Source organism: Drosophila simulans, chromosome X, assembly GCF_016746395.2.
Source record: "Drosophila simulans strain w501 chromosome X, Prin_Dsim_3.1, whole genome shotgun sequence".
Taxonomy (NCBI): Eukaryota; Metazoa; Arthropoda; class Insecta; order Diptera; family Drosophilidae; genus Drosophila; species Drosophila simulans.
The window spans coordinates 7,243,308-7,271,211 of NC_052525.2; the positions used below are offsets into that span (position 1 = coordinate 7,243,308).

General features: G+C 38.2%; 1 protein-coding gene and 1 long non-coding RNA gene across 6 annotated transcripts; one reads left to right on the top strand and one right to left on the bottom strand.

Moving 5' to 3' along the window:
* Nucleotides 1-5,864: 5,864 nt before the first annotated feature.
* LOC27208056 (mucin-19) lies at nucleotides 5,865-27,878 on the bottom strand. 5 transcript variants are annotated; one of them, XM_039296290.2, is made up of 6 exons: nucleotides 27,674-27,878; nucleotides 11,793-13,346; nucleotides 11,233-11,730; nucleotides 10,284-11,165; nucleotides 9,996-10,214; nucleotides 5,865-9,921 (listed from the first exon to the last, which is right to left on the bottom strand). In XM_039296290.2, exons 2-6 carry the CDS (start codon nucleotides 13,343-13,345, stop codon nucleotides 9,333-9,335), a joined length of 3,741 nt encoding a protein of 1,246 aa, XP_039152224.1. In that variant the 5' UTR covers nucleotide 13,346; nucleotides 27,674-27,878; the 3' UTR covers nucleotides 5,865-9,332. The 5 variants fall into 5 exon arrangements, with proteins under 5 accessions (XP_039152224.1, XP_039152222.1, XP_039152221.1 ...); XM_039296288.2 differs by having other exon boundaries at nucleotides 27,670-27,878; XM_039296287.2 differs by lacking the exon at nucleotides 27,674-27,878 and adding an exon at nucleotides 19,767-20,021.
* Nucleotides 16,043-18,309, top strand: LOC120285228. Its single transcript, XR_006542022.1, has 3 exons — nucleotides 16,043-16,144; nucleotides 16,293-16,977; nucleotides 18,182-18,309. It is a non-coding gene; the product is annotated as an uncharacterized LOC120285228 (long non-coding RNA).
* Nucleotides 27,879-27,904: the final 26 nt, after the last annotated feature.

The window sequence follows — 27,904 nt, forward strand, 5'->3', positions numbered from 1 at the left end:
TGTTTAAGCTAAACAAAAAACAGATTTCTCAAACCAAAAAAGCTAAATAAATTAAAATTACACGAAACCATTTTTGCATAGGCCCAAAATTTGCCGCGTTATTATTATTATTATTACATACATATATATGAGACGAGTAATAAAGAGAAACAAATTACCAACATATACCAAACACATTTCAAAAACCTTAAAAAAAATGCAATTTGCGAAATTTATACAAGAAACAAAACACGAAACAACTAAAAATATTTTTAAAAAATATGCAAACAACTTTTGCCCGCTGTCAGCGAAATTTGTTACGATCTTCTTAAAATTATTATTATTTTTATCTTTTCCTCCTGTTTGCGTTTAAGTTATCGAGTTAAATACTTTGCATTTTCATACGCTTTAGCTAATGAATAAATTACATCTATATGGATATGAGATAAACAAGTAATAAATAAATATATATAAAATATATACAAAATATGGATAAAAAAAAGTTGAGCTGAGACAAAAACCGACACGACACGTTGAAATGGTTCGCAACTTTTAGTTTTAATTATTTCTTAAATACAATTTTTTTGTCTTCGTATTTTTATTATTATTATTATTATTGTAATTATAATATAAATATTATAAATATATATACATTAAAAGAAGGAAAAAGCGAATACACAAGCGACAACATACCAATAATACATGAACATGATCGAAACTTTATCAAATAAAAATGTTTTCTTAAACGAAAAAAAACCCATCGATATCCTTTTTTATTTCCCTACAACAAAAAACCACCAAAATCGCAGAAAATGCCGCTGAGGAACGAAAGTACTCGCAATCTCTTGTAATCCCGCAATCTCGTGACCCCGAGAACCCAAACAACCCATCTCCTACTACTCCTCGTCCCACGGAAGACCCATCACTTCCCCCCAAACAAGAAAAAATAAACATCAGACACAGAAACACTCTGAAATTGTATAGCATACTTTTGGGAGTTCCGATTTGTCGAAATACTCCCTCGCCACCCAGCCGATAAAAGCCTATATAGGACCTAGTTATATGTATGCATGATCAGCATTTTTATACATAACATTAATAGTTATATTTATTAACAATATGCGGTGCTAGCCAAGTAAAGTAAAACGTACAGATATTGATGAAGAAAATGCGCTGACCCGCATTATATGTATACATAACAACATACATACATACATACATATGTTAGTAAAGTAGGCAGTGGAAATTTTTTGCATAGATCCGTACTGCTCCAATAAAAACATACGTAATTAATTTTAAACAAAGCAATTAAAACGGTAACGTTAATTGATTCAAATCAAAAGAGTTGAGCTGTAAATACGATATATATGAAATTATCCTTCCAATTCGAAACACACACTCATACATTTTTTATACCGACTAAGAAATTATCTGTTTTTTTTTAGACCTTTAGACACAGATATCTGAATATACATGAATATAAATGAATTTAAGCCCATGGTGATATGCGCACACACTCCACTCACTTTGCCAATTGTCCTACCTTTTCTTCTTTTCCACCCACTACATATTAACTGTACATACGAAAATGAAAGGCCGAAATATAGAGGAATCCCAAATTTATGGATCAGAAAGTTATAACATGAGAAAACAAAAACCAGACCATATCAATATTATGTTTAAAGCATAAAGAGTAAGAAGTCGAAAGGATATACAAGCAAGTTATTTTAGCAGATCCAAAAACAAGTAAATAAAAACAGACTTGAAATAACCATATAGTGTTAACCAGCAGATATACATATATACAAACGTCTCTATATAACGTAATAACATATATGAAAAAACATGCATTCAGTACTGTTGAATGATGATGAGATCCAGAAGAAGAACAAGAAAAAGAACCGTAGTTAACACATAGAACAGATCTATTGAACCGATACCAAGCCGATTCCCTTAGTTTTTCAACCGACAGAGATCTTGATGAGGACAGCCAGCTCCGTTTTTCAGTTTGAAATCCGCCCAAAAATGCAATGAACATAACATAAAGAAAACCAGAACAAAATAAATGCAAAGCGAAGCGACGAGAGTAACAAAAATTAAGGAGATTCTTAAGCAAATTAGCAAAATGTGCCCAAAACAAACAATTGAAAAAGAAAAAGCAGCAAAAATATCAAAAATATACATATAAACAAAGTAAATAGAAAAACAAAAACCATATATAGTTATATATATTATACATAGATATTAAACTTAAGCACATACAATTTTTGGCAACCTCGAAATCATTTTCTAAGACCTAAGCAGAAGCAAAACGTAAAAATTAACCAAAATAAACTTAAAAAAAAATAAACAAAACAAAAGCAAACATTTTTTTGTAGCATTTCTTGTATAAATGCACACGAGCATAAAAATAACAACAAACCAAAATAAATTAAAAGGTAATGAATATTTTTTTTAATTAAGCTAAACTGTAATTGTGTTTTTGATTTCACACTCATTGAAAACGTTTTTCCAGCAAGCGGTTTGCAAAGAAGACAAAACCAAAGCGAATTAAAAAAAATCAAACGAGAAAAGGAAACAGCCACGAAAACAATTATCAAAATATGAGAAATGTCGCGAGAAATGAGAAACACGAGATAATGCGAATATAAATAATAATAATATGATTAATAAACTAGTTTATATAGCATGTAAAACTGAACAGAAAAATCAAATTCAATAAAGACGAATCTACTGTATTCCAATACTAACGTTATATTTCATTTGGGGGAAACGAATAAAACTGAAGTTAAAGTTTAAAAAAATCATTGGTACATTTCTTTTCCAAAAGCGTCTTCAGTTTGAATTTAATTTAAGCTGATTGCTACGAAACTATTTTGAGATATCTATCTCCGCCACCTGGCGGTTTCAAAGAGCTTTAAGTCTAGGGTTGTGCACTCGCTAAATCGAGTAGGTGTCTTTGCTACTTTGGATGGTGTATTTACTTTTGTAAATTTGGAAAAAGTAAAACGTTTAAAAAGTAACGGCTTTATAACTAACCTAACAAAAATGTTTATTTATTAACTATAATTATAAAAAAGGATCTATTGTAATGTTGATGAACACAAATCAATTAAATAACACATTCATGTACTTGCCTTTTCTATTTTTATTGTTTTTGTCGAAGTTTGTATATGTTGAGACAATTTCCATTTGAAAATATTTCACAAAATACTTTTTTTTATTATTTTACACAACCGGGCAGGTTTTATATACGTATTTCTACCATTATGCCGAAACCGATTTAGTAATTTTGCGTCTCGCGAACATCTTTTTACATTTAAAAGATTTAAAAGTGTTTATTAAAACCTCTCACCGACGCAGGAGGTCTTTTTTCCCCGCAAACCGACGTGATCGAAAACTAAGAACGGTAAACATGCCGAAATGAAAGCGCAAAAGGACGACGGATTAGTCGGCAAGTCTATATTGCGAAACAAATTTCCGTTGGTATCTCGTGAACACCTTTTTAACTATTATTAAAACACTTTTGTGGCACTTTAAGCCGCCTGCGCAACAGCGCATAGGATCTGTCGACCCAAAATTTAAACTGCACTTAAGCACATAAAAAAAATACACTTCACACGAAAACGGTAAATCAAACGGTACTTCATTTCTTACCGACAAGTGCAGCCATTTCTCCGGGCTTTTGTACCTGCGAACCGACGGGATCGAAAACCGAAAGGCAACTAAATGGCAAGCCTACGGCGATTCCGGAGAGAGCGTGCAGTTATGAAAGTGGAGAGATTACAAGGAGGTGACAAAGAGAGTGAGTTTACGGTTTTCAGGTTGGGCTTGCGAATTGTAATGTTGTGGCATCTCTAGGACTGCAAAACTGTATCAGATCCTTTATTGTTTTCTCTCCTTTTATTCAGTGCAGTTATGAATGCGGCAGAATAAGCGGAGAGAGTTGAAGGAGACGACAAAAATAGCGAGTTTAAGCCTCTTTAAGTTGGGTTTACAAATTGAAATATTTCGTCAGCTTTAAGACCGCTTAACTTTGTTAAAAATGGTGCGATTCTAAATCGCAATGGCTCCCCTGATTCAGCTCGTTGAGTACTTTAATCTTATTACAAAACATTTATACAACTTTTTTGATCAATTTTTCGTTATTTTTGTATCATTCAAAATTGCAAAGAGGAATTCAAAAAAGGTAACTGAATTAAAGCTCTATGTGCAACAATTTATTGATATTTCGCAATATATATAAAACGAAATTTTAATTTAAATACTTTTCCACTTCCCACATAACAGCACGCTATATTGCGAAACAAATTTCCTTTGGTATCTCGTGAACACCTTTTTAACTATTATTAAACACTTTTGGGGCACTTTAAGCCGCCTGCGCAACAGCGCAAAGGATCTGTCGACCCAAAATCGAAACACACTTATGCACATAAAAAAAATACACTTCACACGAAAACGGTAAATCAAACTGTACTTCATTTCTTACCGACAAGTGCAGCCATTTCTCCGGGCTTTTGTACCTGCGAACCGACGGGATCGAAAACCGAAAGGCAACTAAATGGCAAGCCTACGTCGATTTCGGAGAGAGCGTGCAGTTATGAAAGTGGAGAGATTACAAGGAGGTGACAAGGAGAGTGAGTTTACGGTTTTTCAGGCTGGGCTTGCGAATTGTAATGTTGTGTCATCTCTCGGACTGCAAAACTGTATCCAATCCTTTATTGTTTTGTCTCCTTTGATTCAGTACAGTTATGAATGCGGCAGAATAAGCAGAGAGTGGAAGGAGACGACAAAAATAGCGAGTTTAAGCCTCTTTAAGTTGGGTTTACAAATTGAAATATTCGTCGTCTTTAAGACAGCACAACTTTGTTAAAAATAGTGCGATTCTAAATCGCAATGGCTCCTCTGATTCAGCTCGTTGAGTACTTCAATCTTATTACAAAACATTTATACAACTTTTTTGATCAATTTTTCGTTATTTTTGTATCATTCAAAATTGCAAAAAGGAATTCAAAAAAGGTAACTGAATTAAAACTCTATGTGCAACATTTTATTGATATTTCGCAATATATATAAAACGAAATTTTAATTTAAATACTTTTCCACTTCCCACATAACAGCACGCTATATCGCGAAACAAATTTCCTTTGGTATTTCGTGAACACCTTTTAAACTATTATTAAACACTTTTGGGGCACTTTAAGCCGCCTGCGCAACAGCGCAAAGGATCTGTCGACCCAAAATCGAAACTGCACTTATGCACATAAAAAAAATACGCTTCACACGAAAACGGTAAATCAAACGGTACTTCATTCCTTACCGACAAGTGCAGCCATTTCTCCGGGCTTTTGTACCTGCGAACCGACGGGATCGAAAACCGAAAGGCAACTAAATGGCAAGCCTACGTCGATTTCGGAAAGAGCGTGCAGTTATGAAAGTGGAGAGATTACAAGGAGGTGACAAAGAGAGTGAGTTTACGGTTTTTCAGGCTGGGCTTGCGAATTGTAATGTTGTGGCATTTCTAGGACTGCAAAACTGTATCCAATCCTTTATTGTTTTGTCTCCTTTGATTCAGTGCAGTTATAAATGCGGCAGAATAAGCGGAGAGAGTTGAAGGAGACGACAAAAATAGCGAGTTTAAGCCTCTTTAAGTTGGGTTTACAAATTGAAATATTCGTCGTCTTTAAAAATTTAACCACAAAAATGTGAAGGTATCACAATTTAAGATTGGAGTCCAATCGTCATATTTATGGGATCGAGAATCCCAACCAAGTTTTAGTGCATAACTATCCGAGTAACTAACTTTCAAAATCTGGTATTAAAGATAAATAAAATATTTCCATGAAAGAACAGCCAGACGGATTTGCTCGATATCAACAGATGGGTGGAGAGTAATTTATTTATTGTATGTTCATACACAATTCGCTTATACACAAAGATACAGGCCCAAAGATCAGTCCCAAATCGGTTTCGCACTTGGTTTGCTCGTCTTGTTCCGTGTGTTTTCTATAAATTAGCAACAAATGGAAATTATAAATTTTACCTTTCATATGCATACATTTTTTACAATCGTTTCTTTGGTTTTCGTTTACTTGTTGTTTGTCTTTTAGTTTTACATCGTCCAAAAAGTAGAAAAATGTTATGTCTAAAAAAATACAGGGTAACATTTTCATCCTAAACATTTTTGTCTTTGCTTTCATACGTACGTACATCTACGTATGTACATACATATGTATATATATAAATAGAATTTATGTTTGATTTGCTTAAGTTTTGCTTGGTATTTCTTAAGTATCCTAATTGATTTACTTTGCTTTTGTATATATTTTGTATTTTATGTTTTTTTCGTTATTTTTTTTTGGTACAGAGGTTTTAAAGACATAAAAACAGGCGCTAGTTGAAACCTTGGAGGGCAAACAGATTGATCATCCTATTCATCGGAGAGATATACAAGTTTGTTTGTATGTGGGCAAATATATCCCAATCCCTTCGGTTTGTTCGAGATGTTTTGGATACCCTGTAGTCTGTACATTGTGTGTAGGTGAGTGTCTTATCGTTGTTATCTTTTTTTCAGGCTAAAGCAAGGCGGGGCTTAAGGATCGATTTCTTTTAGCTTCAAGCTAACACTTTAACAAACGAATCTATGAAAATTGGCAACAGTGCGACGTTTAATCAAAGCTCTACTCTGGTTTTGGCCCAGGTTAATTTTTTTTTGTTTCAACTTCATCATGGGAGGAGGCAGGCACTTACTATAGTTCAACAGAATCCGATCTCTCTATATAAACCCTATATTCATTTATGTACAACTACAAGCTATATTCACATTGCTGTCAATAGGAGTAGAAATTAAAGTTTATAAAATAACAACCCACAAAATGATAAAATGATGTGAGAAATTTAACCGAAATAAAACACATAGAGATAAAGAAAATATTTCACATTTTGATTGGTGTGTATTTGGTACGCAAAAAAAGTTGTATAATCATATATGTAAGTATATATACCATGAATATATACGGTAATAATAATAATGATGCGATATAATAATTAAAGTAGAAGAAAAAACACGGTAACAAAAGTGGTTAGCTCATCGATTGTTTTTTTTTTTTTTGCAGATATATGGTGGATTATGGGCTATAGAATCTGTGGGTTCGGGAAGATAGTTTTATCCACCTTATCTCGGCAAAAGCTTAAGGTTGTATAACAATATTTGTTGTATATGTACTTTGCTATTGCTGTGTGTGTGTGTGTGTAATCTATATATATATATTACTCGTAGGTATCTATAGCTACATAGAATTTGTTTAAACTTTAAACTTAAGCGACAACGACAACAACACGGGCGGCGATTGTCTTTCACTGTGTGTCGTACGAAGGATTTTATGAAAAAGGTTTGTATTTTGGTTTTTTTTCTTGCTTTTAGGACCTTAAGTTAAAGCTAGGCATACAATTATTTTGTTGTTCTCGCTTCTGGTATTTTAGTCACATTCCTTCCCCAAAATATGCATCAAGGCAATATTTTTACGTAATTAAACTAAAAAAAAACAAAAACCATAATCTTAGTAATAAGTTGTTGAGGGAACAAAATAGTTTTAACATTGTTTTTCTGTTTTTTTTTTTGTTATATGTTTTCTTTTCTGGTTTGTAACAACTAGCAAATTGGTTTCTCTTTGACATCAACATTTAGTTTAGTTTCGTAATTGGTAGTTTAAATATATGTATGTATACAATTTTAATGCGATCTTTGCTTTTGCGTTATTTGCTTTTTGCTAAAAAGGTACATGAAGTGTAACTTAGGGCGTTCTTGGTCAAGTTTTTCCTTCCGCCTATTTAATTATTTAATTAATAAGTATTTCTTGGTTTCCACAATATGCCTATGTAAAGATGTGCAGCATCATTTCAACAGCTTAATCCATTTTGTATATATGTACACCTGGGTAGGGAAATTGCAGGAGGTTCATTCAACTAAAATCGGCTAGCTTACGGTTGGATTCTTGTTAACAAATGTTTAGCATTTCAACTATGCACGTAACCATCTAAATGAAGCTTACAATTAGGATTTCCGGTTTAGTCCCTGGCTTATCAACTAAATATCTTTGATTTAACATTTGCTTGAGTGTGGTGAGGGGGAGGGGAGCGGAGGGAAGGGGTTACTGGGCAGGTCAAAATAGGGATGGGGCCTTAAATATATATAGAATATATATATGTACTCATGCATTCGTATAACAAAGCAGTTCAAACAATTCAACATTTTCTCTCTTTCGTTTTTAGCTAAGGACTCAATATATAAGGCGCTAAATGTGTGTTTCTTTGTGGGTTTTTTTTGCTTGGCTTATCTTACGTTTCTCTATATAACTCTCCATCTATATGTATATATATATATATGTATATATTTTTATATCGCTTGTTTTTAGATCATGTAAGTAGGGTGTTTTGGATCTTATAAGTGTAGGAAAAACCTTTTCTTGCGGCACAAGACCGAAATAAAAAAGAATCTTAATTCTGGTTGCTATTTGTACAAACGTTGCGTTTGCTTTCTACATTTTTTCCTTTTTCTTGCGCTTTTTACAATTTTTTTCTTATTTTCTTTTACTTAGCTACTCTTTCCTACTTAGCTCAATTGGTTGGTGTTTTATGTGTTGTTTCCTTTGATATAAACCTTGTCACTGATACGCTGGAAAAGTTCACTTTGCTTGTGTCCCTCGTGTCGCGAGTTAAAAAACAAATAAACTAGACTTTTTTATATGTATTAAAAGCTAACAACGAATTGTGGGCCCTAAAAAACCAGATACATTTTCATTATAACTCTGATTTCGATTTCAATTGGTTGCCATTAAAAGTAATTTCGTTCTGCGATTGGTCTGTTAAATATTTGCACAATTTAAAATTACAAGCTAAAATATAAGAAGTCACTTAACATCTAGGAGTTCTAAGAAATTGCAGCTAGGATGGCTTATAAATCATATAGTAATAGTTAATCAAGTAATAATTAAATGGCCAACATTCAATTGCGGGGCATAGTAAAGTCACAGAAAAAAAAACCTAAAAACATAAGGGCTAAGGTTTTAAATTAATAATCAAAAAAAAAAATGGTAGTCAAAAAAACTTCTATAACAAAAACGAAAACACACAAGAATTTGTAAAAGATAGAGCAATAAAAAATCTGAAGAAACTATGAACTTGCTAAGATTACGAAATTTAGTCTAAATGCTCTGTGATTTGAACAATTTTTGCTTTAGAAAGAGACAACAACAGATCGCAGGGGCGGGAGGGCGTATGGGCAGGGGCGTGGTTAGGGTGGCGATCTTTGGACGGCTGTACTAGGTCCATTTGCCGCCAGCCTGTCGCCATATTCACCGCATCCAGGCGGACTTTCGCTTAAACTTGGTGCGTAATCCTCGCAATGGTTTCACCTTATTTTTACTTGCCGCCGTTGCAGCACTCAAATGCTGTGGCAACATGCCCGCCGCCACGCCCACCGAGCCCACACCGCCGCCACCGGGCAAACAGTGATTGTTCAGTCCGCCCAGATACATACTGGCATTGTGTCCAGCCGTCGAGGAGTACAAGTCCTGGTGAATCTGCTGCTGTTGAGCAAGTGCCACATTGGCGGCAGCACTGCTCAATAAAGCCATCTTGCTGCCACTGCCATTGGTGTAGACCGCTTGAGTGCTGCCAAATTGCTGGTGGTGATGTTGCTGTGGCTGCTGCTGCTGCAGCTGCTGTTCCCTGTGCTGCTGCAGGTGCTCCTCCTCCAAACTGTGACTCGAGGCTCGCTTGTGCGGGGATCCATGGCTGCTGCCGCTGCTCCCGTTGCTGTGATAATGTGTGGTGGCCACCGAGCCGCACTCCACAATCGAGGAGCCGGATAGCGAGAGCAGGGCGTCCACGCCGTCGCGATGTCGCTGCCGATCGGCCATCTCCTCGGGCGTGATGTTGTGACTGTTGATTGAAGGGTACAAAAACCATCGGTTATAATCGAGAAACATACACGAAATCCTTTGCGATAAACTCACTTCTCCTCACTGCTATCGTAGGCAGCATCCGAGCTGGCGCAGTTGCTATCGGATCCAGCGCCTCCCTGGTTATTCTGAGCCTGGGCCACTGCTTGCGCCACGCTGGCCAGGGCATTGCCATTGGTCAGTGGCGTGGAGGAGCCGCTGTCCGCATTGCTGTTGCCACCCGCCGAGTAGGTGTGATCCTCGCTCGGCGAACTCGTTATCACCGGGCCACTGCTGTGGAGCAAATAACTGTGGATTAGATATCTGGATTGACTAGAAGGTACATTCATGCCCGACACTTACCCATTCTGGAAGGGCTCACTAAAGGCCTTTGGTCCGTGTTTGAGGTAGAGCATCGCCGTCGCCGCATGCACATCGTCCATGCTGTCCGCTCCGCAATCGCGGGCCAGTCGCGCGAAATTGATGCCGTCGGAAGCTCCATTTGCGTTGGACCCAGCACCACCGCTGCCAGCTCCATTTGACCCATTCAAACCCACGTAATTGTACTTGCTGCCACTGTTATTGTTATTATTATTATTGTGATAATCGCCGGACAGCTCGTCATCGAGGGCATCTTGCAGCAGTGGCTGCCCGACCGTATCCTCGCGTATATTGCGGAAAGCTTTGGACAGATTGGGGAATAGGTAGGGATCGAAGCGGGCATGACTGCCACTGCCACCACCATTGGGACTATGCGGCCTGGCCGCGTTTGTGGCCTGACTAGCACCATTGGCCAGCGCCAGACCATTGCTTTTGGTGGGCGTGGACAATGCCACGGCTGCGGCAGCCGGAACTCCAGCACCAGCAGCCGCTGGCTGAGCCGAGGTAACCGCACCACTGCCGCCGCCATCGAGGCTATCGTATGCGGATCCACCACTGGGACTCTTGAGCGAGGGACTGATTTTATCCACCGCCGAGTTGGGAAAGAAGGGCGAACGGTTTAGCGCCTGGATGAGATTCTGGCGCTGCTGTGGCTCCACACGCCACAACGATCCCTTGCCCATGTTCGGCGCCTTTTCCACCTTGACGAAGCTCTTGTTCAGCGAGAGATTGTGGCGCACGCTATTTTTCCAGCCATTGGGAGCCGTCTTGAAGTACGGAAAGTGCTGCACAATCCACGCATAGATCTCTTTAACGGGCAGTGCCTTCTCATTCGAACCCTCAATGGCCATGAAGATCAAGGAACTGCAATTGGTTGATAACATTTAAATATAACTCAATTATCTCACTTTTCGTGTATGTATATAATTACCTAAAGCTATATGGCGGCTTGTTATTGGTATGCACTAGCGGATCGTATGGCACGTTGTTGGGATGCTTTTGCTTTTGCGGCGTATTGGAACCAGCTCCGCCGCCATTCACATTGCTGTTGGCGTTACCATAACCGTTGGCTCCATTTTTGGACACCGAATATTGCGGCGTGCTTGTGTGCAAGCGTGAGCTGACCACCAGATCGAATTCCTTGAGGGAATCCTCGTTGTCGTAGCTGGCGTAGCTATTAGGACTCCGCAGGTTGGCTCCTCCTCCTCCGGATCCTCCTCCCCCTCCTCCTCCTCCTAGTGATCCATTGTGCACTTGACTCGTGGGCGTCATATTTGGCGGCGGCGGCGAGACGGATAACTGCAGACTGCGCGGCTGCAAAGTGGTTGTGGTTGTGCCCGCTGATGTGGTGCTTGTGGCATAATAAGTTCCTGGCAACAAAGCCGCTCCGGGTGGCGTTTCCGGAGAGGCAACATGCGCTGGTGTGGAACTGAAAGAGAAGGCGTTAGTTATTGGTGTCTAAAGAATAGAATAGATTCTAGATGAACTCACAGCACATGCGGCGTGCTGGCCACTTGATTGACGAAGCTATAGCCCGGCGGCAGGGATCCGGCACTGATCAATGTCGTTGTGGTCACCACAGCCGGCGACTCCTGGCCATGGAGTATGGCTTGACTGTTGGGTGTGCTGTTGCTGCTGCTGCTGTTGCTGGCAGCCGATGTGGCATAGTTGACCGCCTCGAATACGGTGCTAAAGCTACTGGTCTTGGGCACTGGGCTATTGCCACCATTCACAGCCGCTGTCGAGGAACCCGAACCGGATACAGAGCCTGTGTTGGAGCTGCTAATCGAGGAATTGTTCGAGGAGGCCGGCGAACTGACCACCGTAACGGTTGAGGCCACATGACTGCTGTGATCCATCTGGACGTGCATCTTTTCGCGCAGATACTTCTTGTGCGGATGGTGGGTGGTGGTGTTGCTACTGCTGCTGCTGGTGGTTGGCGAGCTAAGTGCCGGGTTGGCTGCCTTGTAGATGGTCCCGCCGCCGGCTGGTGAACTGCCATTGCTGGTCACGTAAATCTGTTGCGGTAGCTGCTGTTTGGCGGGCGATAGTATGGGTTGGCTGGCACTGCTGACCACCACTGGCATATAGCCGTGACCCACCATTGTGGTTCTTGTCGGCGTTGGCAAATAGGTCGTCTGTTGTTGTTGCTGCTGCTGCTGCTGCGGCTGTTGCTGCTGCTGATTGGCTTTGCTGGCCTTGTACTCCACCACGGTGGTGGTGCCACTGGCTCCTTTGTGCACCGTTGTGGTGCTGTACACAGTTGATGCTGCTGGTGCCGACCCACTTGCTGCTCCTCCGGTCGACTCCTGTTCACTGGTTTCACTCAGATTAGTGGGTAGCTCTTCTATCAAATCGCTGACTATACACAGATTGCCATTGGGGGCACCGGATCCCACCGTGCCTGCTGCCCCAGCCGTCGACTTGATGGCCACCGTTGCACCACGTTTTCCTGCCTGTCCGGCCGTTGTGGTCACAATGCCCTTAATTAAATTGGTATCGCTGAGCCAGGACAGTGAACGCAACTCGCCATCATCTTCAGTTGTTCGCACATTGACCAAAGCCTCGCCGGAACTGGCTTCCAGCGGCGCGGCTGCCAGGAGTACTATATTGCCACCGGTGGCACCTACAGTTCCGGTGCTGCCCGCTGCTGTTGTGGCTGCAGAGCCATCGTATGCCGTAAAACCACCATTGTGATTGTGCTGCAGAAATACATATTTTGAGGCACTTGCCGGCATGTTGCTATTGCTTGTGGATATAACTGGTGGTATTACAGGTGGTTGAGCTGATGCTGCTGCTGCTGTTGCAGATGTTGCTGTGCTGCTGTTGGTGCTGCTGCTAGTGCTGCTACTGCTGCTGTTGTTGGCGGGTTGTTGGGTCGGTGCAATGGTGCGGTATCCATGGGCGGCAGCCACTGTTGCTGCTGCTGCTGCCACCACAGAAGTGGGCGTGGAGGGCACCGCTACTGTTCCGGATTGCAGATGTCCACGCAGTTGGCTCAAATCACGAGTGGTCAGCAACTGTGTGGGATTATCTGTGGACATGCTGCAAAGGAAAATGGAAATGAAGATGTTTAGTCCGTGTCAGAAAGGGTAATACCTTAGAAATATTGATTATTCTATTAATAATAACAACCATTTCTTTCTAAAGAAACCATACATTAATGCAACATCCAAGATAATTTGCATGATGTGTCAAAACCACAGTTATTGTTCATTACATCATCGGCCGATGATTTTAGACATCAGGCTTGGTCATTTGCTCTGAGTCAGAGTTTGCAATTCGCCCTGTTTAACTTTAGCTTGACCAATCCAAAGACCGTTGTTATAATCTGATCTTACATCACAAAATTATATGGCAAATGCGTTGGTATAAGAATCGATTGTGATATTGGTATGGCATCAATTGCATTCAAACACTTTAGAATGCGATCATCGAACATTATGTGTTGTCATAATCTCAGTAGATTGCCTCATCATTAGGTATGAAATTCCTTTTTGGTTATCCGCGGCTATTTAAAGCCAAGTTTGTATTTTTAGCCCAACCCGCTGATGATCTAATGATTGTTTGATGAAATGATCAATTTACTGCACTTTGTACGGTCATCAAATTGACTTTCCGTAAAGTGCGATTATTGTTTACTAGACGACGAAAAACCGCATAAGTAATTATTTATCAGTTCAATTTTATTGTTATTGAACGTCCTTCGCCGTTTTTATTGCATACTTTACTGGGTATTTTCCCGGAGCACCCGCTCTATAATAATAATATTGCCTTTCCTAATTTTACGCAATCGAAGACATTTTTTGTGTGTTTTTATACTTTTTTGTTGTTACTTCTAATTTACGCGTGTTTGCTTTTTGTGGCATTTTTATGACGCCAACAGGGTTGGCACTTCACCTGCTCTCTTTCTCAAATAATGAACCTGTCTCTCTCTCTCTGTTCTTGTAGCCCCCTCTCTTTCTACATGTGTGTGGAGATTATCTTATCAGTATTTCTGTATGCGGGCGTATATTCCCTTATAGTTTCTAGTTATTTTCTTCAACTAAAGTTCCGAGTAATTCGACTCTAATTCAAAGAGAGTCCAAAGATCAATGATCGATGACCAATCAAATAGAAAGTATTGAATTTGCCAGCAGTGAAAATCTTTTCTTATATTATCAAAGATTCGCTTTTATTGGGTGTGCACACCTCAATAAAGTTTAAAGGTCAAAATACGTTCTTTCGAACAATTCAAAGATCTATGATCGATCGAACTAAAGTAATCGAGTAATGTATACATCATTTATTCATCCATTTAGTCAGTTGCTCATCACATGCTATTACATCAAAGGCAATTAACTTAAATATTCATTTTGCCCGAGGGGCAACATATATTTGCTGTCGTGCATCGCAAACCTAAAGAGCGAAAGAGAGGGCGAATAGTTGGTTAAACAGAAAGTGAGGGATGCGAGCGGTGAGGGGGGCAGCCAACAAAGTGTATTATTATTTATTGATTTTCATTTGGGGCAGGCACAACAAGAATAACTACGGAAACTAACGAAAACTCGACAATAGAAATGTCCAAGAAGCAATTTTACTTTTACTAGCTAGTACAGAGGGACCGCGATAAAAGGAACATATCAACATATAAGAGACAAATTGTGAATCGACCTCTTTTCAAGTCGCGTTTTAATTTTGATTATTTAATTGTATATCTCGTACATCTTATTTTTATCAAAGTTTTTCTATTCGAGTGCGGACTGTATTTCCTTTTCTTCTTCTTGCGCTAACCTACCTGATTATTACCCATTGTTTTGCATGTGCAAAACGTATGGCAAAAGGAAGGGCAAAGAGACAGGGGCGGGGCGGGAAAGAGAACGAGGAGAGGCAGAAAAGTGCGCGCCACAACAAAACCGTAACCGTAAATGCGAAAAACACAACAAACGCGACGAGAACGAAACGCACGGGCAACAAAAACAATAAAAACAAAAACGAAAAAACAAAGCTCCGCTGACCTCCAACGCCGACAGCGCAGTCGACGTCGCCGTCATTACACTGACCGCCCAAAACCAAAAGTACAGCTTGAAAGTTGTATTTATTATTATACACGGAAAATAAAAATGTATAATTTATGGTGTTCAAAAAGATGCGTACATTCATTTACAGAAAAAATTGGGAATTAATATCGCGGTAGTGCATATTTGTTTTAAATCACTAATGAAACTGATTAAATATTAGTCGGTATATAATTTCCTTTCAAATGTCATACATTTTTTACTGCGTAAAGTCTGGAATTCGTGTATTGTAGCAAAAACGACGCAATTTTTGTTTTCTTTTTTTCGAAAGTCTACTCGTTGTCTTGGCAACTTTTTATTTTGCTTTTTTTTATATTTTTGTATTTCTTTTTCAGAGCAACAACAAAATAATAACAAGACGCTTACGAATATTTTATTTTGCAGCGTCGCAAGAGAGCGGCAAAAAATAGAGTGAGAGCAAAAGAGCGTGTTTGAGATAAGAAGAAGATGAACGGAGGTGGAAGTGGAGGCGGTGCGTTGTTGCTTTGACATAATTAATTAGCAAATATGGCCGCATGGAGACAACAACAATGAACAAGAACAATAAGAATAAGAGAAGCAATAGCAATTTTTGGCCAATGCAGCACACTGGAAAAACTCTCCATCGCAAAATGCCGATACATATGTTTCCTCTCTCTCTCTCTCTCTCTCTCTCTCTCTGTCCGGTGAAAGGCTCTCTTTTCCGCTGCTCTCAGTTTGAATTTGTTTATCTCAGCTTTATTGTTGTGTTCGAAAGAGAACAAAAAAGAGAGAAAGCTACGCATTTGATTTTGAGCCGCAGCTACGGTTTGTTATTACAGTGGAACTTTCCTAAGGCGAAATAGCTGAATTCGTTTATTTTCAATTTTGTTTGATTACTTTGGGATTCAGATTTTAGCTGAATAAACAAAATTTATTTTAAATTCGCAAAAAACTTTGTCTTTTCATGTTTTAGAGCGTGCACTGTAAACGTTGCGAGATTAGTATTGTGTTCTAGAAACGTCAACGTCACAGTCAACAAAATGCCTCTCTCGTTGGCTTTTTAGCTTTTGGGCTGTGACCTGAAGACCTTTCTCCAGCACGGAGCCGTTTTAAATGTCATCTGGAAACCCCCCAAAACCATCCACCCACAAAAAAAAAGGAAATGGACAGAAAGAGAACAGGAGAGAGTGCAAGTCTTGCATTTGGGTCTTTTCTTCTGCGAGCCAATTAACAGCAAAAGCCAAAAACAAAAAAACCAGTGGTAACTGTACCTGAGCAAACTGCTTGCTAAAAAACAAAAGCCAAAATAATAAAAAAAAAAAATGAATAGAAAATAGTATAGAAGCAGCCACGCTAATGAAACGCCATGAAACTACTGAGGAGAACATGATGATGATGATGGAGGATGAATCATCCAGATACATGATATATATGTATATGTATGTAGCAAAGTGTGCACAAACGCGGCACACGGATGCCTATGAGCGTGTCAAAAAAATAATCGTAAGGGAGCCACTTAGCAGCAAATAAAACCACCGACTAGCAAGTGGAGTTAAGTCACGACGATAGCGAGACACCGCCCGTTGATACCCTGCAAATTATGCAATTATTAAGAAGTCACTGAGACTGCCAGAAATACTAACGAAATATGAAGAAAGGTGCGTTGAATATACATTTATTTACGAGTTCTCAATGCATATTTTTGTGCAACCGCTTAATTACATTAGTTGGAATCCAAGAAATCATGTGTTAATGAATGCGTTTTTCCGCATAATTTTTCTGGCCCCATTTTGTTGGTGTTTACATAAAACTATTGATACCCAGCTGACGGTAGAAAAATGGTTAAGCCTCGTAAGGTAATCAGCGTGCGACTGGTTCAATAATACAAACAAACAAATAATTGACAGCCAGCATGTTTCGTTTTTCTTGCTGTTGTTGGGAAAATTGTCGCCCAATTGAAATGGCAGAGGGGAAAATGGGAAAAAATATGGAATATGGAAAAAATGTTAAATGAGTTGTTTCCTCTTTTAATAAATGTAATACGAAAAATGAAGAGCGTGAGATAACAAAAAATAATGGTATATTAAAATGCAAATACGTTTGTCAGATGCCAGAAAGAGAATGAGTAGCCGGCATTTTTGACTTAACTTCCATTTACAATTATCGTAGATTAAAGTGTAATGGAAATTGCCTTGATTTAAAATGCTTTGTTTGCGGTCTGTGTATTTAATTATTTTGATTTGTGTTAAATAAAATATACAATAAACAATAGGCGAAATTATTGCAACAGCTTTCAAAACATTCAACGTAACAAAGAGCGAGAAAGAGAAAAAGCTTTGCATACTTCCGGCCATCAACAAGATAGCATAGAAGGCAAAAAGCTAAATGACCACAACAACAACAACAGAAGGTGTAATAAAATCGAGAAACAGCGAAAAAGGAAAAGCAGCAGCAGCATTTTTTGAGAGAACTTTTTTTCTTTCTTTCTTTGTGTTATTCGCCCTGTTTCTCTCTCGCTATCTCTCATTTGATGAAATATAAACAAAAACTTCTGAAATTCATTCAAATAACAGAGAACAAAGGTGAATCAAAAATGATTTTTAAACAATTACGAAGGGGAAATTGTTTATAATACATGTTTGCGATTCAGATTTATTCGGTTTTAGGTGTCCAAACCGCGATAAGAAAAATGCTTAGCATTAGTAACTTCAGTATTCAAGAAATTGTATACCTTGTTTGTTAGTTATTCGTATGATACACAGAGTTTACTTATGCATTTGCTTTAAACAATATGGGCACTTATATTATATTTTCGTTAAACAGCTTTAAATGAATATGTTGTATTTTCCCACCAATTTTCAGGTCGACACTTCGTTAATGTTTCTTTAAAGCAAGACGGTTCACTTTTATCGTCAATTTCGTACAATTTTCTCGATATACAATGCCAATAACAAAAGAAGGAAAATTATCAGAATAAATAAAATGGAAAGAAAATAAGAAATGCGATGGCGACAACCACGCGGCGTATACGTAATGCCTGACGTTGTGGCCGCCATGTCTGTGATTCTGCCCTGGTGTCGGTGAGTGTGCGCATGTGTGTGTGTGACTGCTCTCACGCGCTCTCTCTCACGCTCTCTTACGCTTTGCCTTGCACATTACGTATACGCCTGGGTCAAATCATCGAAAAGAATAATCAAACACCGACAACAGGGCGTATGAGTTATGAAAAAGATGAAATTGAAAAGGAAACTCATTGAAAAACCAATAAGAAGGGTGCATGAAAAGTAAAAGTTTTCGATTTGTATTATATTTTATGCAAATCCACCATCTTCTATAAATATTCACAAAGAATAAAACATGTATGTCTGGCATAAACTATTTACCAAAAGCGAGGCAAACAAAAATTTGTTTAAAAAATGTGCTTGGAATAAATATAAATAAAAACGCAACAAATCTGTACAAATTTGGCTAAGTTTTTCTATATATGTACACACGACTGAGTTGGATTTGTTTTTGGTTTTTGTATACACTGAAAAACGCAACAAGGCCGCTAGAAAAGCGCTTTTGGCGTTTATAATTGCTGTTGATCGCTTTTGTTGTTGTCTATTTATTGTTAGCTTATTCGCGTCGTTTTCATAAAACAAAAAAAAAAAAACAAATGTCATTGCACGTGTGTGTGCGAGAAAGCGTAAAAGAGAAAAATAGTGTGGACGATAAGAGAATACATTTTTTTTAGTGTGTCAGCTAGTCTGCAGTGCACTCTTTACAAAATATCTAGCTCCAAAACGAATTACTCATGAGTTTTAAGTTTATTATCAATTTCGGAGAAGAAGTTCAGTTGTATTTAGTTAGGCGTAATACAATTTCTATACTTTGGAAATAGCGATTTTGGTTCATTAATGGAGCTTTTACTGTGAAATAGCAGTTTAAACTGCTTTAAAGGCAGAAGAGAACCAAAAGACAGTGTCAAAGAGAAAGGGCAGCCGGAGAAAGAGAGGAATATAAACGAAATTTCAACGTGGTTTTCGTTTCTTAGGCATTTTTTTTAGTTGTTGTTATTTTTATACATTTAGTAGCTAAGTTTAAGGCATGATTATGAAATCGGAGAATGCATAGAAAATCGGGCATTACGCAAAATAAATGAAATTGCTCGAATGGGGAATCGATTACAAAATGCCAAGTTGTACTTTTGATTGGAAAAAAACCAATTTAAAATTCAAATTGTAATCTGTGATCCTCCGTCTCTCTACCACACTCGCTCTTTCCCTCTCTCTTTGTTTGCCATTCGTATTTCTTATTATTATTTTTGTTTTACTCACACACAAACACCAACCAACACACACACACTTTTGTTATTTTTATTTTATTTTTATGGCCCGCTTTAAAAAATTTGGTTTTCTTCTATTTTGTATTTATATTTATTTTGTGTGGATTCAGTATCACATACCTCCATACAAGGCGTTCTTGCAGTTTCGTTGTCGTTTTATTGGCACGCAAAAAAAATTTCTTAAATGTTTAGGAAATTGTTAAAGACTTCTCCATTTACTGTGGCTATATATTTTGTTCGCAAAATTTGTTTATGAAACCATGGAGTAATTTTTTTTTTGTTAAAAGGTTTTTACAAGATTTTCTCGTTAATCTCGAACCGTAAAGCACGCGAGCAGGCAAACGAATGAAGCGAAGCGGCAGCAACAGCAATTGAAAAACCGACCCCCACCAGCCCCACTCTGTTGAGCACACACACACCGCAACACCCACACGACACACACACTCTCTCTCTCTCTCTCCCGCTCACTCTCTGGCAAAAATCACACAAAGCTTTCATTGTGTACGAGAGCGGAGAAACGAGAGACAGAGAGAGCCGGCAAAGCGACAATAAATAAAAATAAATAAAAGCCAAAGCAAAGTCAAAGCGTCGTAAACAAGCTAGTGAGTAGGTACAGTAAAATATAATTTAAAAGTAGTTAATGAAACGTTTATAATCACATAATTGCTAAGCAGCTGTAGCTTTCAATTCATATCTGGGTATTTTAATCTCACTGTAAGCAAAATTAGTTCAAATTAAGCCAAACAGTCTGCCTATGCACTTCAAATAACATATCGATTTCTATTGCCGATTTTCGAGTGCCTACTGTACACCTCTCAATATATTTGTATGTGTCTGTGCGTTCGCGCATGACATTGCCATTTATTGAAGTGAGCAGAAACAAATACAAACGCGACAAAAATATGCGAAATAAAACTATACTTTGACAAAAAAAAACAAATACTCAAATTCGAAGCTCGTGGAGGCCAGCTGGCTGTCCGTCTCTTTCCGTCTGCAGCCCTTGCAGCTTTCCCCATCTCACCCTTCTTTTCTGCTCCTTAACATAAACAACTTTTGGCAAGGATCTCGTGGCAACAACAAAAGCCAAAGGCAAAAACAAAAATAAGGCACAACAAACAGCTGTTTGGGCTAGGCTTGAATTATAACTCTTTATAGCTCTTACTTCAATTGGCTCTCTTCCAAACTTCTCTTTGCTGTGCTCTTGGGTGAGCAAATGTGACTCAGAAGTCTGTATTTTATTACAATTCTCTAAATATTTATAAATAAACAAAATGGCAAAAGCAATGTGCGCTCAACAAAGTACGTCATTATTTCTGACTAAAAAACTAAATTTATTTACCATTTAACCACACATATTTGATGACCTAAGTCGCCAAAAACCGAAATCACGAGTTTAAAAATATACGTAACAATCAAATAAGATGTCATAATTTTCTTCAAATCGAATTCACATAAGAAGAAAAATTGATGCTTTTATTACAATTCATAGTGTTTTCAAATAACATAGATACTATGTTCACTTATAAAAATAAACTTAAATCAAATGAAACAATCTAGCCAATTGCCTAATTTAATTAATTAGAAGTCGCACAAGACAAAATTCGTGTATTAGCAACTGAAACTACACGTCATAATTAAAAGCCGCAGAAAAACATCTCAAACACTTGTTTACTTTCCTAATAAGAAAAACTAGCTCAATAGTTGATTAAATGCATAATTAAATTAATTAATATAACGCCAGCGATTTAGCCGCTTGCCAAAATTAAAAAAAAAAACCAAAAGCACAATCTAAAGCGACACGTGCGACAAAAACAGGGCGAGAAGTGGGTGGGTGAGGAGGGGGAGAAGAGAGCCAAAGAGGTGAGCGATAAAGCAGGAAATACAAGAAGCCAAAACCCAAACGCACACACACTAAATAAATTAAGCGAACGCAAATATTCCAATACCAACAACATATCGAATGCAGCAACGCACTGAAAAAAATTTAATAAATTTTTAATATATAATGTATTCCATAATTGTTATAAGATCTATTAATTTTGTTTTTATTTACATTTGTTTTGCATATAAATATTCCAAAGAACATGTTTAAAGCTCTTTACTTCCCGTCACACGACCGAATGATATAAGTTTCTCGCAGTGCATTCGCTTTGTTTGAGTTGTTTTTAGTTTCGCATTTGTTGCTTTTCGGCGTTGCTGTTTAACCATATTTAATTTTAGCAATAGCAGCGGAAAATTGAACAACGACGACCGCTTATGTATCATCCTATATTTGTTGAAAATATAAATAAATTTATACAACTTTTTCCCCATTCCACGGCGCACGCACAACAACGAAATTGAAAATGAAAACGCCAAGAAAAAAAAACAAAGCTAAAAACAAGAAGAAGAAGAAAAAGAGAAAATCACAGAGCGAGAGCGCGCTTTTCAAAGAGCATTAAGCGCCAGAAGAAAAGAGCGTAAATAAAAACGAAGTTTGCCGGCTTTTTGGGCACGCCAAAAAAAGACAGACAGACACAAAAAGCTAAAAAAGAAACCAGAGGCATGGGCAGAAGAAGACGGTGAAAACTGCAGCAGGAGAGACAACAAAAGAAAGAACTAAATATAAATGTATGCATGTAAGGCAAGTATATATTCTGTATATATACATATGTACAATAAATAGATGTACATATGTACATGTATCTATGTAGCTAAGTACAAATCTGGGTACAATTGCGGTTAATATGATGGCAACTTTAATTATGCATCAGCACTTTGTAAAGCACTTAAATAATATTTATAATCTTACAAACTTAGATGAAGTGCATAAAGTTAAATTAAAACAAACCACTTTTCATAGTGAAGCCATTTTTAATACGAATATTATTTGATTTAAATAAACCTTTGTGAAACATTGATTTCAAATCTATACTTAATGACTTTCTTATGGTTATTTTATTGTTGTTCAATTGAATTTAAGTGGTGTAGTATCGAAAGTATATACTTAATGCCCGCAAATGCCTTTCTTTACATACATTTATGTGTTTATGCAGGCATGTTGCTAGTACATTTTGTTTGCTGTTTTGTCGCTTTGGCATTTAGGTCTTTTTCGCTGTTGCCAGGCCAACTAACAGTCCCCGATAATCCCCGCAAATACAGCAACAAAAAAACAGAAGAAAAAATCACCTCGATGATCATCTGAGACGACAAATTACGGACTCTACCTTTCCTTCGACTGACAATTTCGATTTTATTCAGCTCGATTTTACTCGACTTCTTGTGGTCGGCGAAAAATTTCAATTTCAATTGATTTCGTCGTCGTTCAACCAAAATAAACCCATCATGTGCTCTTTTTGGCTTTTCCTCGTGCACATCTGCATTTCACCGTCTGCTGTGTTTGGTTCAGTTTATTTTTACTATTTTTCTATAATTTGTTGTTTTTTTTTTTTTTATTCTTTGTTTTTGCTCTAAGCAATTACACAAGGCGTCGCCTGTGCAAGAACAACAAATTGGGTCAACCGCAATTAATACAACTAAATATAGCCAAAGCGCACATTTCCCTCGCGAAAAAGCAGAAAAAAAGAATAATAACAATAAAATGAAAAACAATATGTGTGCATACAACAAAAGCCTGGGGGAAAAATAATAATGAATAATGAGTGTGTTCAGTGTTGACAGAGCAAAAGTTGTTTACCCTTTTGTGGGCAGCAGGCGAAAACGTTCTCAAATACAAAAAAAAAAAAAAACCAAAAAAAGAAGAAGAAAAACCAGCAATCGCTGATAACAGCGGGAACGATGTGCATCGGTGGCGTATACGTGATGCGGCTTAATAAGGGAGCATACTTGTCCCCTAACTGAAATCTGAATGCCACAATTGCATTTCACACAGCCCACCAAAGTGTCACCACCCATGCATAACACATATATCAGCAAATGGTTGAAAATTGATTGAAATCCACATTTTAAAGCATCACAAACTACAGTGGGCTCTCTATAACACTGTCCGTTCACGTTGTGAATGCTTTGTACAGTAGCCGCTATTTTAACTAACAGCTTCATCCAATATCATCATTAGCTATTTTCAAAGCCCCTTCAATTAGTGTCGTTTCAAGCGAGTGACCACTGTGACCAAACAGTGCGTGCTGGCGAATGGTTAGCAATGGGATGAAAACTTTCGACAAACACTGTGCTCGTTTGTTTGTTTGTTTGGCACACTCGTACAGTGGGCATCAGGCACAGTGGGATGCCCTTCAATCAACCAACTTAAACCAATTGACACAGACTCGTACGTTAAACGTTTCCCACTAATTAGCACATTCGTAGATGATGGAGAGCAGGAAAACACAATAAAAGAAAGAAAAAAACTAATATGGAGTACCAAGCCACGTTATTTTTTCGTTAAACATTTGGTTAAATAGATGGATTGATAATTGATGGAAATAGGAGCAGGTCGGATGGCATTACGTATTCGTACTGTTGGCTAACGATTAAAGTTGTATTATTTTCTCTTATATTAATTTGCATAATGCATTTGCTCAGCATTGAGTGAAAAACGAACATGTGAACATGTGCTAACAGCTGGGAAAACATTCCATATTGGTCTGAATGGGCGCAGAGTGGGAAACAGGTGTATTCTAAACAATTACAAATGGAAAATATGTATGCTCGCTTGAGTTGAAAATGAAAACGAAAAATATATGTACGAATATATCGCCGCAAAGTGAAATCCAAAACCCAATTATGAGTCTTCATTGTAGTTCGCATAATACAGAGTTCGTTATTCATTCAAAAAATATGCCATGATGGTTGAAACACTGTATACTCAACCTCTATTTGATATCTCAATAAACCGCATATCTTAATTTATTATTTACCATTGATACATTTCTATAAACTAACATGTTGCTAAACGTGCTTTCGACCTGCTATTTCCGCTGCTTCTATTTTCAATCCGATTGTAATTGCAATTCGAATTCCAATTCTAATTTGGATGCAGATGCGTCGCTCTATTTTCTCCGCCTTTGCTGTTGTATAACAATCGACGACGAAACAACAAAGTTGTCGTCTCCTGTTGCTACTTTTAAGTTTTTTTTTACTTTATTTTTTGTTTGCATTTTGCGCACTATTGCCGCCGTTTAGTTGTTGTTTTAATAGTCGCTATATCTTATCGCGCTAACAACTTGGTTGTGAATGTGTTTTAGTTGAGCACACCAGCACACACCAGCTCACACACACACAACATTTGTACATACATACATAATTATTTTCATTTTTTATGTAATCAACAAACAGAAAAAGCAACGCCTCAGCCTCAGTTTGCCTTCTATGCTGAGGTTCTCAAAAAAAGCACACCACACGCCTCAACAGCAGCGGTCAGATGAATAGCTCTCAAGCAATTTAATTCTTAAAGTAATATAAATTTAGTGCAAATGGAGCCTAAAACCCATTTTATAAGTTCTACAAGACCTAATAAGTTGCCCATGGTTGTCATACTAGCACGAAATGTTTATTGCTTTGAAGAATTATTTAAATTTTTGTAGTACCTCTTCCTTAATTATCATTTAAAAAAAACTCGATCCAACTGGAATGAAGCTATGAGAAAAACATAAATACACGCGGTGAAATAGAGAGAGAAGCCACTTTGGCAGCACGAGTTTTTCGGCTTTATTGTTGTTTTTGGGTGGTGCGCGTCTTGCGTGCCGCCGACAACCACCCAAACGTCCGCCACCGCCACCGCCCACCACACCACCCACTTGCCGCCCCCGAAACGTCGGAAATGTTACGGCCGATATTCAATTAGTTTTTAATCCCGCCCAGCGTCAAGGAATTTCAATTTCCAATTGGTTTTTAAGTCGGAAATTGCCGCCACACGCATACACGCAACCGAAAAAAAAAAAAACTACAACAACAACTAGTAGGAAAAACAATAAACAATACACACAACGCAAAAAGCTTTGAAAGTCTGAAGTATTCATTGGATTTTCTTGAATGCTCGTCGTTGCATAATCGCCGTGCTAATTGCACAGAGTGCTTATGAACCCTAAACCCAAACTTAAAGCTACTAGTTCCACGTGATCTTCACAATCTGCATAAGTGCTAGCTAAGTTTTTTCGTCATTCCAATTGATGATACAACTGAATTTTACAAACTATAGAAGACGGTTAACTATCAGGGGAAAAAATACAACAACAAAAAGAAGGCAGGCAATGGCGAGGTCGCTTTATCAAGACACGACGCTATATGCTATATAGCACCACTAGCAACAACAAATTAGCGTCTCGGTCAGATAGAGAAAGGCAGCGAGACAGGGAGAGCAACAGGGAGAGAGGGACAAAGAGAGAGAGAGAGAGCGAGAGAGAGAGGGTGAGTGAGTGAGTGCCGGAGAGACAGGGAAGAAGAGGAGAGCAACAAATCACACGATCGCAACTCACACATGAAATATGCAAGAGGAGCAAAAACAACAACGACGCCAAAATAAAACCAGTAACGAGTATTGTCGATCAAACATAGCATACCCTACATAGAAACCAATCGCGATCATCAGTTTGTAACTGCTAGAAATCCCAAATTCGGGCTAGCTTATTATGTTAACGACTACCAAACGTTGTAATTTGGTTTACACATTTTTGTATTTGGATATGCTGTATGCTAATTATGAATCAGCGTAGCGATATCTGCCTAATATACCGCTATGGTACATAAAATACAGGGTATAATCAACGACAAAGCGTTGTCGATATTCTGCGCCTCGTTTCTCTGCCAGAACATTTTCTTGCTGACGCAGCGGCGACGCACACCCCCTCCCCACCCATTACCCCAACCCCCTTTCCAAACACACTCTCACACACACACACACACCGCGCTCGTGTGTAGATTTGTGTGCGCATGTAAGGGTAACAGGCCAACGCGAAACCGAGAAAAAAGTGACAACAAACCAAAGTGGATTACAGTGGAAAATCATTAAAACCTCAAAAAACGTGTTTTTCAAATAACAAAGAGATAATTCACTGTCTACTATATATACACAACTTAAATATGTGGTTCCGAAAGCTCTATAGCCGGGATCTTTTGAAATTCATCATAGTTAGGTCCACCAGTAGCTGGTGTAAATTGTAAAGCGCAAACATTCACTTTTCGGGTTAGAATAGGCTTAGGTAAAAGGGTGTCAAACATTCGGCATGGGATTTGCATTAGAATTGAAGTCGAAGAGGGGCAAATAACCCAGATTTTGATTGATATGCGTTCATTGCACGAGTATGTGTGTGTGCGAGTGTGCTTATATAAAAGGCCAACAGGTGGCGACGATTTAATTTCAAAATGATTGATAGAAAGAATCTCAAAAATTCGAAATTTGCGGCTTAACTAGAGTTTATATTATTTTCTATTTCTTCAAATTCCAATGTGGCATTGTTTTGACTTTTAAATTCAGCTATTTGGTCTGAAAATAATATCAAATTTTGTTTTCATTCTCTGCGTATGGTAGTTTGAAAAATATTGCGTTTAACTAACAATTGTGCCTTGTTTTATTTTAATTTTTCATGCGGGTGCCCCGCCCCCTTTTTGTAGAAACGCCCCTATCCTTTTTTGTTTTGAGGGATCATTGATAATTTCGCTTGCTTCCAGTTTCCAATTTTCCCGTCTTCCAAGCGGGGGGCGTGAAAAGAAGTGGAAATAACAGAAGCAGCAGCAACAACAACAACATAGCGGGGGACACACACTCACATTTGGTGACACACAAACACACACACACACATACGGTGGGCAGCACTAAAAATACTCCTACAATATTTGCTGTTTACCACGTTGTTTAAGCTTTTTGTTGTTTTATGTGTTGTTGCTGCTTTCCCTGTTATTCTTCTGTTGTTTTTTTGGCACTCACTGTTTTTTGGCTTTGCAGCACACTCTCTCTTTTTTCTTTTTGCGAATATCAGTTTCTTTTTTTTTGCTGGCGGCACTTGCAATTTTTGTTTTGGATTATGTTATTAATTATCACAAATTAATTAAACACAAGTACACTTGTAAAAAAAAAGGTTTGGCATACCTACTGAATTATTTTTGGCTTATCAACGGCGGCGTTTCGTTAGCTTTGCTTGGTTTGTTTTGGAGTCTTAACTTTTTGCTTATGTTTACTTATTGCAGTTTATTGTTTAAGGGGGTTTCTTTTTCTTTTCGTAGATACTTTACGTGCCCACGTCCGCTGCGCTGAAAGGCAAAAAAATTAATGCGGAGGCAAACGCGAGAACGTCAAGCAGACAAGCAGCGCAGACGGCGGCGGC